This window comes from Diabrotica virgifera, chromosome 6, assembly GCF_917563875.1.
Source record: "Diabrotica virgifera virgifera chromosome 6, PGI_DIABVI_V3a".
In the NCBI taxonomy this organism is placed as follows: domain Eukaryota; kingdom Metazoa; phylum Arthropoda; class Insecta; order Coleoptera; family Chrysomelidae; genus Diabrotica; species Diabrotica virgifera.
The window spans coordinates 50,090,361-50,115,052 of NC_065448.1; the positions used below are offsets into that span (position 1 = coordinate 50,090,361).

At 32.2% G+C, this 24,692-nt stretch overlaps 1 protein-coding gene across 1 annotated transcript in view; it reads left to right on the forward strand.

Moving 5' to 3' along the window:
• The window catches only part of LOC126886954 (transmembrane and ubiquitin-like domain-containing protein 1), a 113,665-nt gene that overhangs the window by 6,873 nt on the left and 82,100 nt on the right, over positions 1-24,692 (forward strand). Inside the window, exon 2 of the mRNA XM_050654142.1 lies at positions 9,717-9,848. Within this exon, the coding sequence (XP_050510099.1) occupies positions 9,717-9,848 (132 nt within the window). The remainder of the gene's footprint in view (positions 1-9,716; positions 9,849-24,692) is intronic.

A 24,692-nucleotide genomic window follows, 5' to 3' on the forward strand; every position in this document is an offset into this window, starting at 1 on the left:
GACCATCTTGTTTGACTATGTGTTACTATGTGGTATGGATTACTTGTTGAATAGTAGTGAAAGTTATGCCTATTAACAGAACCGTTTCGATGGAATGTAGTTTCATCACCAAATAGGACATAATCAAAAAAATCTCTCTGCTCATTAATTTTTTCTAAGGCCCATTCACAAAATACTATTCGTTTCTGAAAATCATCATTATTTATTTCTTGGTGCTTTTGAATATGATAAGGGTGCATCTTGTTTTTACATAGAATGTTTTGAACAGAGTAGTAACTAAGTTCTTGTTCATTGGAAATACTCCTTATACTTGTGTGTGGGTTTTCTGTAACTGCCATCAACACACTCATTTCGTTTTCCTCTGTCACACTAGTTTTTTTTCGTTCATGTTTTTCATAATTCACTGAACCAGTGCGGTTAAATCGATCTTTTAATTTTTCAAATGTATCTTGTCTAGGTTGCCGCCTATCTGGAAACCGTTCTTGATAAATTCTAGCTGATAGTAATGAATTTTTATTGCATTCCCCCAAAATCCAGATCATATCTACCATTTCATCAGTAGTAAAATTCATTATTGCTAATTTAAATTGAATTAATTACTGAATTACTAAATAATAATTGTTGCTAATTTACGGTGTACCCCAATATTGAATTAATAAACAATAATGTCAAATTGTCAGTTTCTGACAAATCAATCATGGCCAACTCACAATTATTGGTAAACGTTAAAATATCTACCAAATTAATACTTTGATGGAAAAATAAAAATATCTAGAAAACTGATAACTTTAGGTATAGGGAGTACTTCATAAAATTTGAAGTACGATAGTAGTACTTTTGATAGAGATATAAAATACAGGGTGTTCTATTTAAAATTACCAAGAAAATAATGTACTTGCATTTTGACTTACCCTGTATTTGATTTAACGAATATTATGAAAACGAATATGTTTTATAATTTTTAACAATTATTAAACAACTATGGTTGCAATAGATCAATGTTCCTATGCTCTTTTTAATTATACAGGGAGTTAAACTTAATTCGATTTTCAGGTAATATTGGTTATAACTTTTTAAATATCCGGTATAACATAATAAAACTTAACATTGTTGTGATGTGGAAGTAAAGCAGATTTCAAATTTAAAATAAAATACAGGGTGTTCCATTTAAAAAAACGTAAGTTTGGTCTGCCACCATCTTATGGAACACCCTGTAAGATTGTAGCTAATTTTAAAATGTGGAGTTTAAAGCTGCCTACAATTTTTGTCAATAACTTTTTTTTTAATTTTTACTAAAACAGATATACTGAGCTTCCTCACACTAATCAATCACCCTGTATATTATTTTACACTAGAAATTTTTTCTTGATTAAGTTTTTTAGACTATGGCACAGTATAAAGAGGGGCAGTAAAACCTCTTCCATGTCGTCACTTTGATCTGAAGAAGTAATACTAGCAGTACGAAATTGGTAATTCACCGGTGGTGGATGCGGGTTTTCCCTGTTAAAACTCATTACGTTTCTACGCGACTAGCAATGCGAGAGTTGGGCAAAAGCGACTGGGAACATTGCGTGGTCGGCATGCGCAACTAAAGATTTTACTTCCAATTTTTCGGAGAGTGGTTCTACTGTCCCTCTTTATACTGTGACTATGGTATACAGCCAACCACTGGAATTTTCCCTTATATTAGAGGTATATTTTTGTAATATGCAATCATTTATTTGCATTGTAGCTCAGGCCTACATGGTCTGTTGAGCATTAAAAATACATTCTACATACATGCCCATAATAGCATGAGAGCTGTGAGACATTTTTGAGTAGGTATTTTAGGCAATCTGAAAATTTTTCAGGTAACTTTTCCATGACAGCCTAATACAAAAATGTCGGTCTGGCTGGAGGATAGCAGTTATTTTCCCCAAAAATCACCCCCAAATTAAAAAAAAACGCTGGACGGAAGGGCCGCCCGAGAACTTTATCGTGCCGATCTATTATCGTTATGGTACTAGATATTGGCATTCTGTAAAAATAACAAAGTTACTCGTTATTTTGATATTTTAGAAACACCTACTGTACTTAAAAGTATTTTATGGTTCTACGCATCATTAATTCCTGCATTTGAGAAAATGTTCGATGCCATACTTCGGGGACACACTATAGATGTGTAGATTATTGCATAAATCAATAGAATATTATAGTCATACTTTCATTTCAAATTAGTTCATTTTTCTGAGAAATTAATAGTTTACAATATTTGCATTTCATTCTATTTCGATTACGCCAGTCAATGCGCGAGATTAAGAACAAGATATTATCTCCAAATTCTATCCTACTGCATGAATTTTAATGAAATTTTGGGAGTAGCCCAATCTCCTAATTCAAAGTCTATCCTATATACTATGGCGCTTTTATCATGGGGGAAGTTCCCACCACTTCTCAGGGGTGAAATATTTTTATTTTCAAATTACATGGAGAAAAAGGAAGATTTTTAAGAAAATTTAAAAATTCATTCTATAATTTGATCACATTTTTTAAAAAAACCATTCATTTTAAACCCGTTTAACTTTTTGAAAGTAGAAATAACACTATATTAAAAGGTATTGAGAAGAAAAACAATGCATTTAAATTATGGTGGATGGGGAGTTAAATGTATATACTTTTCATTTTTCCTTAAAGTACATTAGTCATTATATTTTTTGCACCATATCTCGCTTAGTTTGTAAGTAACCGACATTTAATGGTGCTCGTTTTAAAGGCCTTTTCAAACACTACAAAAGGTGTTGGTAGCATTATACACCTAAAACCTACCGTTCCTCTGTTATTTCAAGTTGAATACACCAATTTGAGCATGCACCAAAAAACAAACTATTTTCACCTACCATATCTCTTTTTGTATTATAAATAGAACATTTACGAAGGAACGAATCTCTTTATTATTTATAATCTAAAAAATGTTTTATATAGAGTTTTTAGTTCGATGCGTAGTTTTTAAGGTATTCACAAAAAATCCGTCCGAAAAGGTGTCATTTTTGTTCAACTACGCATAACTCAAAAAGTATTGAGTTCTCAAAAAAAAGTATAGACCAGTTTTTGCTTAGAAATAGGTTCTTCAGCCACTTCCGTGCTTATTTTGACCAACAAATTTTCCACCCCCTTGAAGAAGTGGGAACCGCCCCAAGATAAAAGCGCCATAGTATATAGGGTAGATTTTGTTTCTTGAGCTATTCCCTACTTACTGTGAAAATATCAAGTACATCAATGTAGTAGGATGGAATTCGGAGCCAAATACCCTCATTGACTGCTCTACAATAATGCTCTGCTATGAACGCGTGAGAGAGGACACACATAAGATTATAGCAAAATTTCTATTTACCGTAACTTTTCGAGTTTTTAAGCTACAGCAATAAATTTTATGTCATTGGAAAGGTAATTTTGCATTCTTTCAAAATGTGTTAAAATATATAGGGCGTATCAAAAAAATTAAGATTTTTTATTCATTTCCGGTTCAACCGGAAGCCATGTTTTTGGTAAAATTTATTGTGATAATAGATAATAAAATACCATATATGTCTGCAAAATTTCAAATTTTAGTTTCTATTAAGAAGGAAGTTACGGGCACTCGAATATTTTTTTATAAAAAATTCATAACTCCCCTCCTATGGGGAGTTAAGATATATGACTAATGTCACTCAATTTACCGATAGGATATCAAAAATATATCAAAAAATAAAAAAATTCCTTGGAGCCATTTTTGAGAAAATCTAGTTCAAATTTATGTCAAAATTTGACCCCTTAAATATAGGCAACCCGTAACTTTTTCTGAAAAACGATAACATCTTTCTTATAGCCCCATCTTTAGGCTATATAACGACTTTTTCAAATTAAACTTATCTTCAAAAACTTTTTAGATAGATAGGGAAATGTGTCGGGGGGGCGGTCGGCCATGTTGGCCGCCATTTTGAATTTGGAAATGTCAAATTCCGTACTTTTATTTACCTATCGATGAGCTTACTTTGAGTTGAATTTCATTTATTTCTGTCAAAATTTGCAAAAATGGGCCCTAAATAACCCCCCTATTTCGGCCCCCCTTTGAGAGATTTTTTTTAAAAGCTTAGTTTCTCGACAAAATTCTCTTAAACTTACTCATACCGAATTTCATCAAAATCGGTCCAGTAGTTTTTGCTGGGCGGTGGCGACATACGTACGTACGTACGTACGTACGTACATACTTCCGACATGTTTTTTTTATTTGCTTTTTAGACTCAGGGGGACTCAAAACGTCGAAAAAAAGTGAAATCTGAAAAAATTTTTTTTGCACGATCCTATAACTTTATCTATTATACTATACTACGTATATAGTACGATAAAGTAAAAAAGGGTAAAAATTGTTGTTACAAAAAATATCATTGACGTGACTTGTAAGTAAATATAAATATCCAAATATAAAGAAAATAAAGAGACCAGGCGATTTGTGAAGATTTTAACTCTGCAAGATGCTTGCATGGGCGCCCCAGGATTATTTTCAGGGGGTGCATCTGAACTCCAGAAGATTGCATCTAAATCTGTATATACTATTAACCAGTATAAAATATACAACTATACATGCATAGCTTTGTCTTTCTTTCTGGACTCTCTCTCTCTCTCTCCTGTCGTTTCCCCATGACTGAGGATCGTGATTTCTTCCAATATTCCTAACAATGTTTCTCCATTGGCTACACATTCCATCTTCACTTACCAAAATTGTCATCGTTATGGGAAGACATTCTCTTGGGAAAATAGTGCAGTGGTTTCCCTTTGCCTTCTGCACCGCTGTATATGTGCCGTTTCTGTGGGTATCATTCTCGCCGCATGGTCAGTTTTGTAACAGCCAGCTACCACTGTCCAACCTATCACCATGTCTGGCTACTCTCACTTAGTTTAGCCTGCAGACCAATGCAGTTGCCCGGGATGTGGCATGGGGAGCCATAAGTCAGAGTTGAGTACCAGTTATCAAAAACAATCTCCCGTCTATGACGTTTGATGTGGTCGTTCCAATAAAAGGTGCTACCTCTATAACACACTCGTACACCCCAAAATTCTTTCTGGACAGGTGGGTGCAATTGTTATTTTGACAGGGTGTTTTTTAATATTAATATTCTAAAAAAGGTAAGTTTTTTTTTGGTGAAATTTTCCAACTGCCAGGTGATCAAACAAACTACGCGTGCATGTGATTGAAAAGCGTTTAGGTAAGCAGCAGTGTGAGAAGGAGCGTATTATCGATAGCTGTTTACGTCCTCGTTCGCAGCGAATCCATTTGCTCCGGCAAAATCACATGACCTGACGATACCCATGTTGTGCCTTAAAATGTTAAAGTAATTATTATATAGTCTAGATTTCTTAGATATCTTTTTTTTAATTAAAGGAATATAATATATCGCCGCCGCCTACGAAAAGTATAACTTCGAAAAATGCCGTTAAGAGTAGAACTTTCAATGAACGCCGCGAAAAATATTATTTTCGATTATAATATGATTGTGAACATTATAATCCCTAATAAGGTGTTAGCGAAAAAATTTATTTTTTGAGGAGAATCAGCAAAAAACATCATTTCTGTTTTTGGGTCCACGAAAATTATAATTACTAAGAAGTTCTCAAAAATAATTGTTTTTGCCGGCACAAACAGAAACAGAAAAGGAAATAATTGTTTTCGTCGGCATCAATTATTAATGAACTAAATCTTTTCGGTATAAATATTTTGGGAGTTATAATCTTCGCGGACATGCATATAAAAAACAATTGTATCGCCAACACTTATCACTGTTATTTTTTTCACTGGAAATGTATTAGTAATCACATTAATCATAGGTAATACCAGCGATATACTCTAAAATAAATTTTGCAAATATGGTAGAAAAAGATAAATTTATTATTATAAATATATAGGTATAAAAGTACAACAATATAAATTAAATTAAATCTGTGTCCGTATCTTGTACTTTTTTTTAACTTTTCATTTTCTTTGCTAGAAAATTCATTTTCTTTTTCGTTAGACTCCCTTCAAGACTCGTATTTCTCTACAAGATCTATAAATAGTTATGTGTTTATTGAATAAATTCATTCTTCTTCGTGTGCCTCATCATTTCATGACGATGGCGATCATCACGGCCCATTTTATTGTGTCTAAAACGGTTCTGAAGGGTTTTATTTTTGTTTTTACATTCCACTGCTTTAAAATTTTCAACCAGGATATGCGTAGTCTTCCCGGTTCTCTTCTTTCTTCCACTTTTCCTTGTTTAACTAATCGCATCAACTCATGTTTTTCATTTCTTAGTACGTGATCAAAATAGCTCATTTTTCTTTCCTTCATAGTGTTGAGTATTTATTTTTTCCTTTTTGTTAATGTTTGTTACGTGGTGTGTTCATGATATTTTTTACATTCTTCGAAAACACCACATCTCAAAAATTACAAGTATTTTTCACTTGCGTCCGTGATTGTCCACGCTTCGACTCCATATAAGATGACGAAAAATACGTAGTAACTCAATTAATTCATTTATTATTGTGTAATTAATTCAATAAACCCATATGACTATTTATAGATCATATAGAATATAGAAGACCGAGTCTCGAGGAGTGTCCGACGAAGAAGAAGAAGATAATGAATATTTTAGTTTAGATGAAGAGTTTGAAGAGGAAGTACGAGATTCGGACACAGAATTAATTTAGTTTATATTTTTATACTTTCCTACCTATATATTTATAATTATAAATTTATCTTTTTCTACCATATTTGCAAAATCTATTGTATAGTACAAATTATTTTCCTTTAATTAATAAGAAGTTACTTAAAAATCTAAAATATACACTCAGGTGCAAAAAATCGATCCACTTAAAAATTTGGTCATTTGTGATATCTTGAATTTCCTAAACCTGTTAACCGATTTAAGTGATTTTTTACCATGTTATATAGCCTTATTCATTAACAATATCGCTGTAATAATATTGTTGCTAGACAGGTAAAGTGTCATTGTATACCGGGTGTACGAATCAAACTGTGTTTTTTCTCAAAGTTCGCATCACCCTGTGGACTATTCTAGCGTTTATAAAATACTGAAATTAAAACTCAACTATAGCCTCAGGTTTTCTTAACATTCTGTTTTTAGATTCATTCGCTTATGTTGGATAATAAAAAAGTTAGGTACTTTAACAACTGGCAATGTACCTCAACAGTACAGGGTGTTTCTAAATAAGTGCGACACACTTTAAGGGGTAATTTTACATGAGAAAAAAATGACAGTTTGCTTTATAATCATATATCCGCAAACGCTTCGTTTCCGAGATACGGGATGTTCACTTTTTTTACAACCTGACGATTTATTTATTGCTTTAAAACTAGTTGCGATATGCAAATCAAATTTGGTGGGTTTTAAGACGTAGTTATTGCACATTTTTTGACTTACAATTAAGAATTTTATATGCACCATTGGCGTGCATGTTTGTGCCCGTTTGCGCGCCAATGGTGAATATTAAATTCTTAATTATATGCCAAAAAATGTCCAATAACTACGTCTTAAAACCTACCAAATTTGATTTGCATATCTCATCTGGTTTTAAAGCAATAAATAAATCGTCAGTTTGTAAAAAAAATTGAACATCCCGTATCTCGGAAACAAAGCGTTTGCGGACATATGATTATAAAGCAAACTGTCATTTTTTTTCTCATGTAAAATTACTCCTTAAAGTTTGTCGCACTTATTTAGAAAGATCCTGTACTGATGACGAACATGGCCAGTTGTTAAAGTATTTAACTTTTTTGTTATCCAACATAAGCGAATAAATCTAAAAACAGAATGTTAAGAAAACCTGCGGCTATAGTTGGGTTTTAATTTCAGTATTTTATAAATGCTAGAATAGTCCACAGGGTGATGCGAACTTTGAGAAAAAAACAGTTTAATTCGTACACCCGGTATACAATGACAGTTTACCTGTCTAGCAACAATATTATTACAGCGATATTGATAATGAATAACGCTAAAGCATGGTAAAAAAATCACCTAAATCGGACAACAGGTTTAGGAAATTCGAGACATCAAAAATGACCAAATTTTTAAGTGGATCGATTTTTTTGCACCTGAGTGTATAATAATTACTCTAACATTTTAAGGCACAACAACATGGGTATCGCCAGGTTACGTGATTTTGCTTGAGCGAACGGACTCGCTGCGATAGAGGACGCAAAAAGCTATCGGTATACGCTCTTTCGCACACTGCAGCTTACCTATAGCACTTTTCATTTAAATGCACGCGTAATTTGTTTGATCACCAAATGGCAATTAGAAAATTTCACCAAAAAAAACTTTTCTTTTTTAGAATATTTATTTTTAATATTAATTGCAAAATAACAATTGCACCCCCTGTCCGGAAATAAAGTACATAGCTATGCGTGTATTAGGTCTGGATCCCGCATATGAAAAAAAAGTTAATTAATAGCAAGCTGAAAATTTGTTAATAGCTTAAGGGTGTCTAGTCGGACAAACTTTGATATATGGGAACACTGGAATAGAGGAAGTTTGTGGAACAGGTTAAAAATTTGGAACGGTCAGACCACGAAAACGGCACATGTATTTTGTCCGACAGAACAGACTTAAACTCTCCGAATAGAGATTAAACTCTCATGCAAAAATCAGACTGCTATTTATCACCAAATGGGCGTTTTAATGAGTGGAACATGTAGAATATGTCAAATGACAGGAATTATGACAGGTGATAAATAGCAGTCTGATTTTTGCATGAGAGTTTAATCTCTGTTCGAAGAGTTTAAGTCTATTCTGTCGCACAAAATAAATGTGCCGTTTTCGTGGTTTGACCGTACCAAATTTTTAACCTGTTCCACAATTAAAACTGCACTTGTTGCAGTGTTCCCATATATCAAAGTTTATCCGACTAGACACCCTTAAGCTATTAACAAATTTTCAGCTTGCTATTAATCAACTTTTTTTTCATACGCGGGATCCAGACAGTTGTATATTTTATACTGGTTAATAGTATGTACAGATTTAGATGCAATCTTCTGGAGTTCAGATGCACCCCCTGAAAATAATCCTGGGGTGCCCATGCAAGCACCTTGCAGAGTTAAAATCTCTCGCAAATCGCCTGGGCCTCGATTTTTGACCCTTCGCTTCGTTATCGAACGTATTCGCTTCGTATCTGTTTAGTGTACAGATAGCGAATGATCGATAACGAAGCGAATGGTCAAAAATCGAGGTCCAGGACTTAGATTTTTGACCCTTTGCTTCGTTATCGAACGTATTCGCTTCGTATCTGTTTAGTGTACAGATAGCGAATGATCGATAACGAAGCGAAGGGTCAAAAATCGAGGTCCTGACTTCTTTATTTTCTTTATATTTAAATATTTAAATTTATTTTAAAGTCACGTCAATGATATTTTTTGTAACAACAATTGTTACCCTTTTTTAACTTTGGAGGGGGGGGGGGCAATTTAGGGGAAAATAACCGCTACCCTCCAGCCAGACCGGCATTTTTGTATTAGGCTAGCTTTCAGATTGCCTAAAATATCTACTCAAAAATTTCTAACACCTCTCGGACCATAAAATAGCAGACAAGAAAGCAGACAATGTTTCAACAAAATATGCACATTAAATTATACTTAAGTATTTTGATAAAAACTTGGTATTTGTTGTTCAAATTAGCATACATTTGATTATAACAATTTATTTCAGGAACTGTTGCTTGGTGGACTACTAACATATCTGAACAAAGGTATATTAGGACTGTAGTGTTACTAGAAAGAAGAAGACATAGAGCCCATCGGCGATTAACAAACCATACTGAATCTGTTACTATTACTGAAGGTAAGTACTTTCGTTAGACATAATTTATAAAATTGGCGGTAATTTAGAATTTTTAGAAGGCATTCCAAGAGATCAAATATAATTTTAACTTTAAAAAGGATAAACCCTGTAGTTAGTTGGCTGTATACCTTTGTTCTGTTGTATATAGGTATGTGAATTTATTAAAATTCTTAAAATTTGTCCACGAGGGAGTAGAAGTACAAAACGTTTTCGGTCAAACTGACCATCATCAGTGTAAACCTGGAAATAAGGGAACCACTTAAATTAAAAAGCAAAAGGGTGAAATTTTGACAGTTGAAAAAATAGAAAATGCGGTTACTTACCTCCAGTGTACAAGCAGTTGTAACTAGTCACTTCAGTAGGTGTAAAAACCTCTAAGTTACATTATTGTTACATTATATATTAAAAAGTAGTGGACATTAAGTCGATGTCTTAAGATTTTAAGAACTTTTTCCACATTTTCTATTTTTTCAACTGTTAAAATTTCACCCTTTTGCTTTTTAATTTAAGTGGTTCGCTTATTTCCAGGTTTACACTGATGATGGTCAGTTTGACCGAAGACGTTTTGTACTTGAACTCCCTCGTGGATAAATTTTAAGAATTTCAATAAATTCATATATGTACCTATATAAAACAGAAGTGTTTACTTCATTCCACGTTGAAATATAATTTTGACCAATCTTTTCATTTTGTACTGTATATAATACTACAAGAATAAAAAACCGCTAAACGCCGTAAAATGAGTGGCGCATACAATATTCCAGCTACAAAAGATCTGATATGCAAATTATGTGGCGCGAAAATGTATTTTCATTTTGATGCAAAACAAAATTCTAGTTTTATTTTAAAAGATTTTTCCATAATATTTGCTAAATTTGAGAAGTAAACGCGCCACAGCAGACCATTTTTTGAGTAGTATGGACATCTATCATAATAACCTATATCGCCGCCGCCTACGAAAAGTATAACTCCGAAAAATGCCGTTAAGAGTATAACTTTCAATGAACGCCGCGAAAAATATTATTTTCGATTATATGATCATGAAAATTATAATACTCCAGGCTGTGGGTGAAAAATAGGTCGATTTCAGGATATAATTCAGGAATTTTTGAAACCAGGTGAAATCAGGTGTTGTAAAGGACGATGCCAGGAATAACTTCTACTAAAATGTGACCAAAAATATTGTGAGCTTTTTTTTATTGCGATTTTCATTTGTTAAATTTGCAATTTTTAAAGATTTTTAATTTTGCAGCTTAGGATATTGATTCTAGAGAAAAACTTTTTAATAGAAAGTTGTAGTGAATTAAAAAACCTACAATTTGAGCTATGGTAAGTTTAATTTCGTTTATTGGTTATTGCAAAACAGCCTGCGAAAGGTCCAAAATGGCCGTTATTAACAATTGCGTATTTATTGTACAAATATTTTTTTTTATTATTTTTTAAAGCTTTAAAATGAAGATCTTTCAATTCCAAACATAAAAAAAATTTGTAAGGCCGGATTAACGAATTTGTTGCTTAGATATTATAAATAGTTTATCCCAAGAGGTCAAATGTCGAAGGCTATAACTTTTTGAAAAAAAATCGTAGAGAGTTGGTGAAACATCCAATCTCCTTCTAAAGAGTTATATTTTCATATTCTGATGTAAATAAATGCGTAAAAAATTTTTAAACCTCTAATTTTTGGGTTTGAAAATAAGGGGGCAAATATCGTTATAAATATTTAGAGCTGAAGCGGTACTGTACCGGGTGTCCCAATAAGAATGGCTCTCGGCCATATCTCAGGAACCGTTTATAGTAGAGCTTTGAAATAAAAATTTTTATAACAAAAGTTGCCTCAGGAAAAGCCTGGAAATTATTTTCATAATTGTGGGACCACCGCTAGAGGGCGTAATTGAATATCAAAAATTAAAAAATCTAAATTTTACAAAATTTTCCTAATGAAGGGGCACTGGAAATCCGATCGTCGTATTCTTCATAAAATTCTACGCATATTTGATTTGACAAGTTTAGGTCTACCTTTGGAAATAAGAGGTGGGGGTGAGTGGGAACCTTGTTATGAAAAACGGGCTGTGAGTTCGGTTCTGCTTAATCAAATTTTGCAAACTTGGTCTTGTTGAAGACAGATCTTTTTCGTCAATGTAAAAGTTATGATTTCCAACCAACTTACTGAGTAATATGCCAGCTAGAAGGCGTTATTTAATTTTTTTCAGAAATCTAGTGTTCCTTGGAAAATATTAAATACAAACATGCATTTTTAATACCATATTACAAAATAAGACAAAATTAGCAACAGAATAGCGAAAACTGCATGTTAATACCTTTTTTCTATCTCGAGATATCTTACCAAACGTGTAAATTTAAAAACATAACTGTTACTGTCACCGGTAAACGAAATTAATTAAAAGTAGTGTGCTATGGAAACAACAAAGAAACATTTTCCAGCTGTCAACGTATATTAGGTCAACGTAGAATGAAGTAAACACTTCTGTTGTATATAGGTATATTATAAATTTATTAAAAAATTTTAAAATTCATCCACAAGGGAGTGGTTGTACAAAACGTTTTCGGTCAAACTGACCATCCTCAGTGTAAACCTGGAAATAAGTGAACCACTTAGATTGAAATGCAAAAGGGTGAAATTTTGACAGTTAAAAAAGAAAATGTGGTTACTTACGTCCAGTGTACAAGTAATTGAAACTAGCCACTTGAATAGGTGTAAAACCTCAAAATAACATTATTGCTACATTATGAGCTGTATAGTAATCGACAATAAGTCGATGTCTTAAGATTAAAAATGTATCACATGTGGATGTATGTCATCCTTGCTCGGAATTAGCACAAGGTTGTGATCAGGTGAGAGGTTAACAACCAACTGATTAGACAGATTGGTGCCTGAAAATTCATGACAAGATGTCAAAGAAGATAGGTGGATTTCTCAAATGTCAACCGAAAAATTTTTGACAATGTGCATTAATATTTAACTTAATTATTCAATTGTGAATATGCAACTATTAAATTTGTTTGATATGAATTCTAAATTGTAAATAAAGGTTAATAAGCTATAATGATATATTCATTAGTGCACCGTAAACAAAAGCAAAATTCTACTCATATGCTGTGACGTCATAGACTGTTTGTCTACTGTATAGGACTGATAATAATTATATTAATTTGAGCAAAGTTATAATGAATGAATATTATTGAAAATTATATAGAAAATTTTTAAAATTTTTTTATCAAAATATGATATTTTAATAGAGTAGCAGCTGTAGAATTGGAAGTAATGCCAATAGTGAATGGTCGGTTGCATATGTTTCAGGGAACCAACGAATATAATGAGAAAATACCAATCTATAGATCTGTAATGTGAATTATTGGAGGTATTAAAGGAAATGATATTAAAAAAGGGAAGTGGAATTGAAAAAATGTATGTACATATCTTAATCAAGAAATCTTCTCTAAAAATATTTTGTTATGACTGAATGTAAAGAGTTTGTCCCATATAGAACTATTGAAAATCTAAATTTAGAAAAATTATTAAAAAGGTGATAAGGTAAGTTGCCTATGTTCAGTGGACAAATAAATGAAATATAATTACTGTTTTGAAATTAAATTGTGTGAATTGTTAAATGGATAAAGACTGATATTAAATTAGGAAAACTGCGCTGAAAGAAATGTACATGTTTTGATCAAAGAAGAAAATTAATTTTGATTGTAAGCTCTAAATGTAAAAAGAATATGTCACATATTAAACTATTGAAATTCTAGATTGAATATTGTATTGACCAAAGTTGATATTAAGTAAATTTATTAAATGTTGATAGCTGAGATTTATTTTTTATTTTAATCTAAATGAAAAATAGAGTGAATCAATTAAAATGTTGGAAATTCAACAAAATTTTTGGTTATTGTCTATATTAGAATGTCATATCCGAAAAGATCATTTCCTTTAATACCTCCAATAATTCACATTACAGATCTATAGATTGGTATTTTCTCATTATATTCGTTGGTTCCCTGAAACATATGCAACCGACCATTCACTATTGGCATTACTTCCAATTCTACAGCTGCTACTCTATTAAAATATCATATTTTGATAAAAAAATTTTAAAAATTTTCTATATAATTTTCAATAATATTCATTCATTATAACTTTGCTCAAATTAATATAATTATTATCAGTCCTATACAGTAGACAAACAGTCTATGACGTCACAGCATATGAGTAGAATTTTGCTTTTGTTTACGGTGCACTAATGAATATATCATTATAGCTTATTAACCTTTATTTACAATTTAGAATTCATATCAAACAAATTTAATAGTTGCATATTCACAATTGAATAATTAAGTTAAATATTAATGCACATTGTCAAAAATTTTTCGGTTGACATTTGAGAAATCCACCTATCTTCTTTGACATCTTGTCATGAATTTTCAGGCACCAATCTGTCTAATCAGTTGGTTGTTAACCTCTCACCTGATCACAACCTTGTGCTAATTCCGAGCAAGGATGACATACATCCACATGTGATACATTTTTAATCTTAAGACATCGACTTATTGTCGATTACTATACAGCTCATAATGTAGCAATAATGTTATTTTGAGGTTTTACACCTATTCAAGTGGCTAGTTTCAATTACTTGTACACTGGACGTAAGTAACCACATTTTCTTTTTTAACTGTCAAAATTTCACCCTTTTGCATTTCAATCTAAGTGGTTCACTTATTTCCAGGTTTACACTGAGGATGGTCAGTTTGACCGAAAACGTTTTGTACAACCACTCCCTTGTGGATGAATTTTAAAATTTTTTAATAAATTTATAATATACCTATATACAACAGAAGTGTTTACTTCATTCTACGTTGTCTTAACAAAGGTATACAGCCAACTACAGGGTTTACCCTTTTAATGTTTTGTATATTAGGTCTTTTCAACGCTTCTCATTTGTTTCGAGCCTCGTTCATATCTCGTATATTAATATTATACACGGATTATACGGCATATGACAGAGGTTCGAAACAAATGAGAAGCGTTGAAAAGCCCTATTACAAAGAAATAAAAACAACTATTTAGTGATGACATAAACGTTCAAATTTTTGCCCATCATTTTCGTTGCAAACATTTACTCTTTCAAGAGTAGATTGAACAGCAGTCTCAATTTCTGCTTTCGATATGCTTTGAATGGCATTTAGTATTCTCTGAATAATGTATCCTAGAGTAGTGTATGATGGGCAACAATTTGAATATTTAGGTCGTCACTAAGTAGTTCTTTTTGTTCTGTGTTATATTTAATTTTAATAGTATTGTCTCTCTTTATATTGTTGTTTTAATTAATTATATTTTTATACGTTGACATCTGGAAAATGTTATTTTGTTTTTTCCCACATCACACTACTTTTCATTAACTTAGGTTACCGGTGATAGTAACAGTTATGTATAAAATTTACACGTTTCTCGAGATATCTTGAGATAGAAAAAAGGTATCGACATGCGGTTTTCGCTATTCTATTGCTAATTTAATCTAATTTTATAAAGTATGATTAAAAATGCATAGTTGTATTTAATATTTTCCAAAGAAAACTAGATTTCTGAAAAAAATTAAATAACGCCTCCCAGCTGGCTTATTACTTATTAGGATGGTTCAAAGTTATCACGCTTACATTGAAAAAAAAAAGATCTGTCTTCAACAAGACCCACTTTTCAAAATTTGATTTAGCAGAACCGGACTTTAAGCCATTTTTTCATAACAAGGTTTCCACTCACCCCCACCTCTTATTTACAAAGGTAGAGTTAAACTTGTTAAATTAAATATGCGCAGAATTTGATGAAGAATGCAATCATCGGATTTCCAGTGCCCCTTCATTAGGAAAATTTTGTAAAATTTTGATTTTTTTATTTTTGATATTCAATTACGCCCTCTAGCGGTGGACCCACAATTATGAAAATAATTTCCAGGCTTTTCCTGAGGCAACTTTTGTTATAAAAATTTTTATTTCAAAGCTCTACTATAAACGGTTCCCGAGATATGGCCGAGAGCCATTCTTATTGGGACACCCGGTACATCCTATGAGTTTTTAACTTACAGATTATTGTTGCTTAAGACGAAACGAAGATTTATAAAAAAATTAAAATTTTCTACAACCAACTGAAGCCGAGATAATTGTTTCTTTTTTCTTAAATCGTAGTGCCTTTATTTATAACAATTAAGAAATTATTTTACAGTCCTTGACTAAAGAAAAACTTATATTATCTTAAAATAAAAATTATTATAAAATATAGTTACATTTAATTATTAAAAATTATTTTTAAAATCGGTGCTTTTGCGAGCGGCCGAATTTTGCAAATCACCCGGCTCGCTTCAAATTCGCGCGTACGGAAAATTTTTACGTAACTTGTATTAAATTTTGACCGAAAACAATTTAATAATATTCTTCTTCTTCACGTGCCATCTCCGCGACGGAGGTTGGCAATCATCATGGCTATTCTGATCTTAGATGCTGCTGCTCTAAACAGTTCGGTTGATGTGCATCCGTACCATTCCCTCAAGTTACGCAACCACGAATTTCGTCTCCTTCCTACACTTCTCTTGCCCTGGATTTTCCCCTGTATAATCAACTTAATAATATTAATAATATTACCATTATAATATACAGTCTATTTACCACTGTATTTGTTTTTCTTGATAAACTTTTATATGTGAAATCTCATTTCTGAAGAAATAATATTACAAAAATGATACATATACCTATATGAAATATATAACTATATTTTTAATTTTTTTATTGTTAAATAAATATAATAATAATAATGTTTTCTTCTTGTAGTGATTATCCGTTTTGAATGTTGGCGACCATCATGGCAATCTGTACTTGCACACTAAATCAGTACTGCTGCTCTAAAAAGATTTGTAGTTGTTGTGTTAAACGACGTACGTAAATTTTCTAGCAAGGTAATCCTTCGCCTTTCTGGTTCTCAGTTTCCAAATGGGGTTTACCAAATTGCCATGATGGTCGCCAACATCCAAAACGGATAGTCACTACAAGAAGAAAAAGTTTTATATTGTATAGTAAGAAGTAAAATAGTATTATTATTATTATATTTATATAACAATGAAAAAATTAAAAATATAGTTATATTTCATATATATGTATCATTTTTGTAATATTATTTCTTCAGAAATGAGATTTCACATATAAAAGTTTATCAAGAAAAACAAATACAGTGGTAAATAGACTGTATATTATAATGTTAATATTATTAAATTGTTTTCGGTCAAAATTTAATACAAGTTACGTAAAAATTTTCCGAGCGCGCGGATTTGAAGCGAGCCGGGCGATTTGCAAAATTCGGCCGTTCGCAAAAGCACCAATTTTAAAAATAATTTTTAATAATTAAATGTAACTTTATTTTATAATAATTTTTATTTTAAGATAATATAAGTCTTTCTTTAGTCAATGACTGTAAAATAATTTCTTAACTGTTATAAATAAAGGCACTACGATTTAAGAAAAAAGAAACAATTATCTCGGCTTCAGTTGGTTGTAACATTTTTTTATTTTTTTATAAATCTTCGTTTCGTCTTCAGCAACAATAATCTGTAAGTTAGAAACTCATAGGATGTACAGGGCCGCTTCAGCTCTAAATGTTTATAACGAAATTGCCCCCTTATTTTCAAACCCAACGTTTAGCTCGGCTTCAGTTGGTCTTAGAAATTTTTTATTTTTTTATAAATCTTCGTTTCGTCTTCAGTAACAATAATCTGTAAGATAAAAACTCATAGGATGTACAGGGCCGCTTCAGCTCTAAATGTTTATAACGAAATTTGCCCTTTATTTTCAAACCCAAAAATTAGAGGTTTAAAAATGTTTTACGCATTTATTTACATCAGAATATTGAAATATAACTCTTTAGAAGGAGATTGGATGTTTCACCAACTCACTCTCTACGATTTTTTTTTTCAAAAAGTTATATCCTTCGACATTTGACCTCTTGGGATAAACAATTTATAATATCTAAGCAAAAAATTCGTTAATCCGGCCTTACAATTTTTTTTATGTTTGGAATTGAAAGATCTTCATTTTAAAGCTTTAAAAAATAAAAAAAAATTATTTGTACAATAAATAACGCAATTGTAAAAAACCGCCATTTTGGACCTTTCGCAGGCTGTTTTGCAATAACCAATAAACGAAATTAAACTTACCATAGCTCAAATTGTAGGCTTTTTAATTTACTACAACTTTCTATTAAAAAGTTTTTCTCTAGAATCAATATCCTAAGCTGCAAAATTAAAAATCTTTAAAAATTGCAAATTTAACAAATGAAAATCGCAATAAAAAAAAGCTCACAATATTTTTGGTCACATTTTAGTAGAAGTTATTCCTGACATCGTCCTTTACAACACCTGATAGGTTTCAAAAATTCCTGAATTATATCACGTTTTTTCACCCACAGCCTGGGGTATAATCCCTAATAAAGTGTTAGCGAAAAAAAATATTTTTTTAGGAGTATCAGCAAAAAACAACAATTCTATTTGTGGGTCCACGAAAATTTTAATTACTAAAAAGTTCTCATTCAAAATAATTATTCTTCGATCAATAACATTGAAAAAATTATTTCTAATTCTGTATTCATGAATATTATAACTCCTAACAATGCGCGGTGAAAAATATGATCCTGAATGAGAGCGAAATAGTATTTTCCTAACAAGTGCAGAAAGTCATTCTTTTCCGCACGCGACTGCAGTTTGCCGAACGACGCGAAGCGGGAGTTCGGCAAGCAGTCGAGTGCGGAAAAGAGACTTTCTGCAAGAGTTAGGAACAATATTTTTTCTAAGAGTCTTTAAAAAATTACCAAATCTTAATCAATTAATTTAATTAATATGAAAATTCCACACCTGTAATTTTGAACCAATCAAAATACGTTATTTTGACAGATCACCATGGCAACGGAGGTATTTTATCGGAAATTTTTTGCTCGTGGGGTACCCAACAGCGAATTATAGTGGAAATTTTTTGACGTTTACAATAACAGAACATTTTTGACAGACTGGTTTTTATTTGTTTACATAATTTAGTTTTGATTCATTTTAGTTACAAAGCTAAGATGTTTTCTATATTCTTCGGACACCTCCTCTCTTCTTAATGGCGAAAATGCAGGACTTTGAATGTTTTCAATTAAGTTTCTATGTCTAATAAAATATATATAATATTTAGACACTAATTTATTTACCTTTTTCCCATTCAGTACTTTCAATTTTGCGTAGTTTAGACGCAAATATTCGTGGACAATTTGGAACAGATTTTCTTTCTTCAAGTTGAAGCCACAATCTCTATTAATTCAAATAAATAAGCCATGGTACGATGATTGATCTTTACATCAGATAATTTCACGCATATTTTGCATATTGTATGATTTTCAAATCGATTCATTTTTTAAACAAAGAATTTTATTGGTTTTACTGACTGTGCAATATTATTTATTGTAACAAAACGCGAGTTTTTTTTTGATGTTTTGAAGTGTCAAAATATAATGATCACAGCCTCCTATGATTGATGCTTCCTGACGCTGGTTATGAATTCCATACCATTAAAACGCGCATAACGCACGTTAAGAAAAACGCCAAAAAATAATTTTCTATCACTTGTAGTTACTCAAAACTTATGTAAAATTGAAGAATATACTATTTTCTATCTTGAAATGGTATTCCCATGCAACTACAATGAGTAGAAATTACGAATTTGAAAGCCTAAATAATTGCTGACAAAGCTATGGCGCGCTATTAATCTGTTCATGCAGCTTCCCGAAAAACCTCTAAAATTATAATTTTCTACCACTTGTCCTAAGCTCAAGTAACTATAAAATAAAATAATATTATATTTTTTGTCCCTAAATGGCACTTTTGAGCTACTACAATCAGTGGTAATCAATAGTTTAATAGGCTAAGAGTCCATTGGTGTGAAAACAAACTGAATATTATTATGTAATCTGTTCCTGTAGGTATGTAACCGTAAAAGAAAATAATTTGCATTGTTGAAATAAATTTTAAAAATATTTGATTTCCCACCACAATTTGGTGTGGAATTTTCTTACCGAATACCACGCGAAGTCAAATTAATATCCGGAAATTTTTTTTTGATCATGAATATTTTTAGAAAATTTCACTCGTCTGCGACTCGGGAAATTTTCAAAATATTCATGATCTCAAAAAAATTTCCGGAAATAATTTGACCTCTAGTGGTATTACTAGTGAAAATACATACACAAATTAATTCTTTGACAAGGTTGTCAAAACCAAACTTTCAATATAATTAGTTAGCATGACGACGATCTTGGTTTTCATGACGATGATTCAAAACGACTGTTATTGTCTACCGATTTGACTTTCGAATATTATGTCAAAATAATTTTATTTCATCGAATTGTCGCGTTAATTTTATTAAAACAGGAACACAATAAGATACATTTGAAATAAATTAGTTAATAATATCTAAATATTAGTTTATTGCATGTATTATAATTACTTTAAGGCCATATTAACATATCTAAATGAGCACGCGTGCGGAAAAGTAAAAACCGCGTGCGGAAAAGTAACACGCGTGCGGAAAAGTGAAACTTTCTAAACTAAAATGCGTGCGCGAAAGTAGACATTTTTGCACGCTCGTATAAAAAATATTTTTTCTGTTCTATACTTTCGAAGACCATAACTTCTAGTACGGTGCGGTGAAAAGAAAAAGTTCACAATAATTACCTGTAAAAAGAATTATTTCTGATTATGTTTCCACGAAAATTAATATTACTAAAAGTTTCTCGGCCCAAATAATTACTCTTCGATGAATGACAGCAAAAAAAATCATTTCTATTTCTATGTTTGTGAAGATTATGAATCCTAATAATGCGCGACGAAAAGAATAATCCTAAATAAGCGACGGAAAATTTTATTTTCGTAGCTACTCTACTGGAAAATAATTTTTGTTTAATGCAAATCTTAGAGTAGTTATTTTTTCCGCAAGAACAGAAACGTAAATAATTATATTCGTCGTCATATATTAAGGTGAAACAGTAGCGATCAACAGGTAGCGAAAACGCGTTCCAAGATTGCGGCTGTAATTTTGAATATTTTTCGAGATATTAGGTTATGTTTTAGGCACTAAAGAATATTTGAATGGTACTAGGTCACTTTAATTTTCAGTTATTAACTTGTTTATATTATTTTCGATTAGGTTAGGTTTGCTCAGGTTGGTTTTAGTCATTTTAAAGCATATTTTAAAGATAATATGTCACTAAAATGTTCAGTTATTAACTTTTTTATATTATTTTCGATGACGCTAGGTTAGGTTTGGTCAGGTTATGTTTTAGTCACTAAAAAATATTGAGAACTTAAGAATTATTTAAAATTAGTATTTCACATTTTTCTATATTATTACTTCAAATATAAATTTTTTTACATGTTCACTCCATAAAAGCGATTGTAGATGTGGCAACAGTGTGAATGTATATAAAGTTGCATATCTTAATCCGTGCGTTTATAATCAATTTTGATCTGAATTTTATAGTGAAGTATTCTATATTTTAGTATAATCTGGGGGCAATACGTAATCTGTTTCAACAAAATGGTTATTGCAGATACGTGCATTTATTCTAGGCACATATTTATCCCTACTTATTGCTACAATCCACTTGTTTCTCATCAGAATATCTTTGGGAAACCTGTGTCCTAATGTTCTCGATGAGCACAAATGCACAGCACAACATTGAGGGATTTTATTTTCTCAAGTTTAATTCACACAGCGAAACAAATATGCAATATTTACTTGGAAATAGATTGATTTGAAGTATTGACGTAAGTTGACCTGACCTCCAACTACACGAGCGCCACCTACGTTGAGCTTTCCAGATTAGCTGCCATTGCTCGAAAATCAATTACTCGACATGAAATACAAAATATAGACATAAGAATGATTCTTGAATTAGGACAAATTATGTGATAATATGTTTCATATATAATAGTATATTAATTTATGCTGAAAAAGTATTTATTACAAATCTAAACTATCTTTGAACTTTTAAAATAATAAGAAAAATAACGGTTTTGATTTTCTCTCATTATGATAATTAGGTATTATAATAATTTCCAGGTATTATAGTCGGAGAGATAGAAGCGGATTTTGTGCGTGATAAGTAATATGAAAAAACTATACGGGAATATGTTGAATTAGTTGTGTACATGACTTTCACCAACGGCCGGAAACCAGAGTTGGGGCCGAGGGTAGTTATAAGGGGTAAAATTCGCGGATTTTATTATTTTTTTATGATGCTCATGATCGAGATAGTGCACCAAAATTTGGGAATAAGTAGGTCATGACGTAACTAAGTAAAATCTCTAGGGGCGGAACGCTGCGTGGCCGACAAAGGGGTGGGGGTAGGGGTGAATATAAAAAATATAAAGGCTTTTTTGCGACGTTCTTGATTGAGATAGTGGACCAAAATTTGGGAATAAGTAGATCATGACATTACTAAGTAAAATCCCCAGAGCCGGAAACCAGAGTTGGGGATGAGGGTAGTTATAAGGGATCAAAGTCGCCGTTTTTATTATTTTTTTTTGTGACGCTCATGATCGAGAGAGTGCACCAAAATTTGGGAATCAGTAGGTCATGACGTAACTAAGTAAAATCTCCAGGGGTGGCACGCTGCGTGGCCGACAAAGGGGTGGGGCAGGGGAGAATACAAAAAATATAAGGGGTTTTTTTGCGACGTTCGTGATTGAGGGAGTACACCAAAATTTGGAAATAAGTAGACCATGACATAACTAAGTAAAATCCTCAGAGCCGGAAACCAGAGTTGGGCATGAGGGTAGTTATAAGGGGTCAAAATCCGTTTTTATTATTTTTTTGTGACGCTCATGATCGAGATAGTGCACAAAAATTTGGGAATAAGTAGGTCATGAGGTAACTAAGTACAATCTCCAGGGGTGGAATGCTGCGTAACCGATAAAGGGGTGGGGGTAGGTGTGAATATAAAATATATAAGGGGTTTTTTGAGACGTGCTAGATTGAGATAGTGCACCAAAATTTGGGAATAAGTAGACCATGACTTAGCTAAGTAAAATCCCCAGAGCCGGAAACCAGAGTTGCGGATGAGGGTAGTTTTAAGGGGTCAAAGTCGCAGTGTGTATTATTTTTTTGTGATCCGGCACAACATTTGTCCCCCACGCAGCGTTCCGCCCTGGAGATTTTACTTAGTAATGTCATGATCTACTTATTCCCAAATTTTGGTGCACTATCTCGATCACGAACGGCAAAAAAACCCCCATATATTTTTATACTCACCCCTGCCTACCACCCCTTTGTACCCCAAGCAGCGTTCCGCCCCTAAAGATTTTACTTAGTTACGTCATAACCTACTTACTCCCAAATTTTGGTGCACTATCTCCATCATGAGCGCCACAAAAAAAATAATAAAAACCGCTAATTTTACCCCTTATAACTACCCTCGTCCGCCACTCTGGTTTCCGCCTCTGGGGATATTACTTAGTTATGTCATGGTCTACTTATTCCCAAATTTTGGTGCACTATCTCAATCACGAAGGTCGCAAAAAACCGCTTACATGTTTTTATATTCACCCCTGGCCCACCCCTTTGTCGGCCACGCAGCGTTCCACTCATGGAGATTTTACTTAGTTACGTCATGACCTACTTATTCCCAAATTTCGGCGCGCTATCTCGATCATGAGCGTCAAAAAAAGAAATAATAAATAACGGAAATTTGACCCCTTATAACAACTACCTTCCTTCCCCACTCTGGTTTCCGGCCCTGGGGATTTTAATTATTTATGTCATGGTCTACTTATACCCAAATTTTGGTGCACTATCTCTACCACGAACATCGCAAAAAACCCCTTATATTTTTTATATTCACCCCTACCCCCACCTCTTTGTCGGCAACGCAGCGTTGAGCCCCTAGAGATTTTACTTAAGTACGTCATGACCTACTTATTCCCAAATTTTGGTGCACTATCTCGATCATGAGCGTCATAAAAAAAAATAATAAATTCCGCGACTTTGACCCCTTATAACTACCCTCGGCCCCAACTCTGGTTTCCGGCCGTTGGTGAAAGTCATGTACACAACTAATTCAACATATCCCCGTATAGTTTTTCCATACTACTTATCACGCACAAAATCCGCTCCCAGCTCTTAGACTATTAGGGAAAGATTAAAATCATTAAATACCCATTAACATGCTTACCCATTACCAATGTTTCTTTATTGGGTATGTATTGGATTTTTGTGGATATTTTGTGGATTATTGTAAATAAATATTTTAGATATATACTTCTCTTTTTTATTTTATTTTTTTTTATTTTATTCGAGCAATTTTCATGTCGAGCAATTGATTTTCGAGCAATTGCATTCGAGCAATTGACCTAGAACCAGTAGCGCTTGTCTGTTGTCTGTGCAGATTATTATAGTTATATTTTCCTTTTCATGAGGACTTTTCAGTGCGTAACAAATGATAGGAAAAAGGGTAAGTCCGTGATAATACACATTTATGACATTTATTCTAACATGACATTTTAGTTAAATCTGACAGTTGTCACATTTTATTTTCAATTTGGAATAAAAACAAATCAAATGTGTTTCTTGCATTTATAAAATGGTACTTTCTTTGATTTGTATAGTCTTATAAATTATTCAGATTATATTTGTAATATTATTATCTAATTAAAAAAAATTATTTTTTTTATTATGGCGCCATCTATCGACAACTGGAATAACTAGAATACATGTTGTAAATGTCTGTAATCACGGACGTGCCTTTTTTTCTCTCACATACAA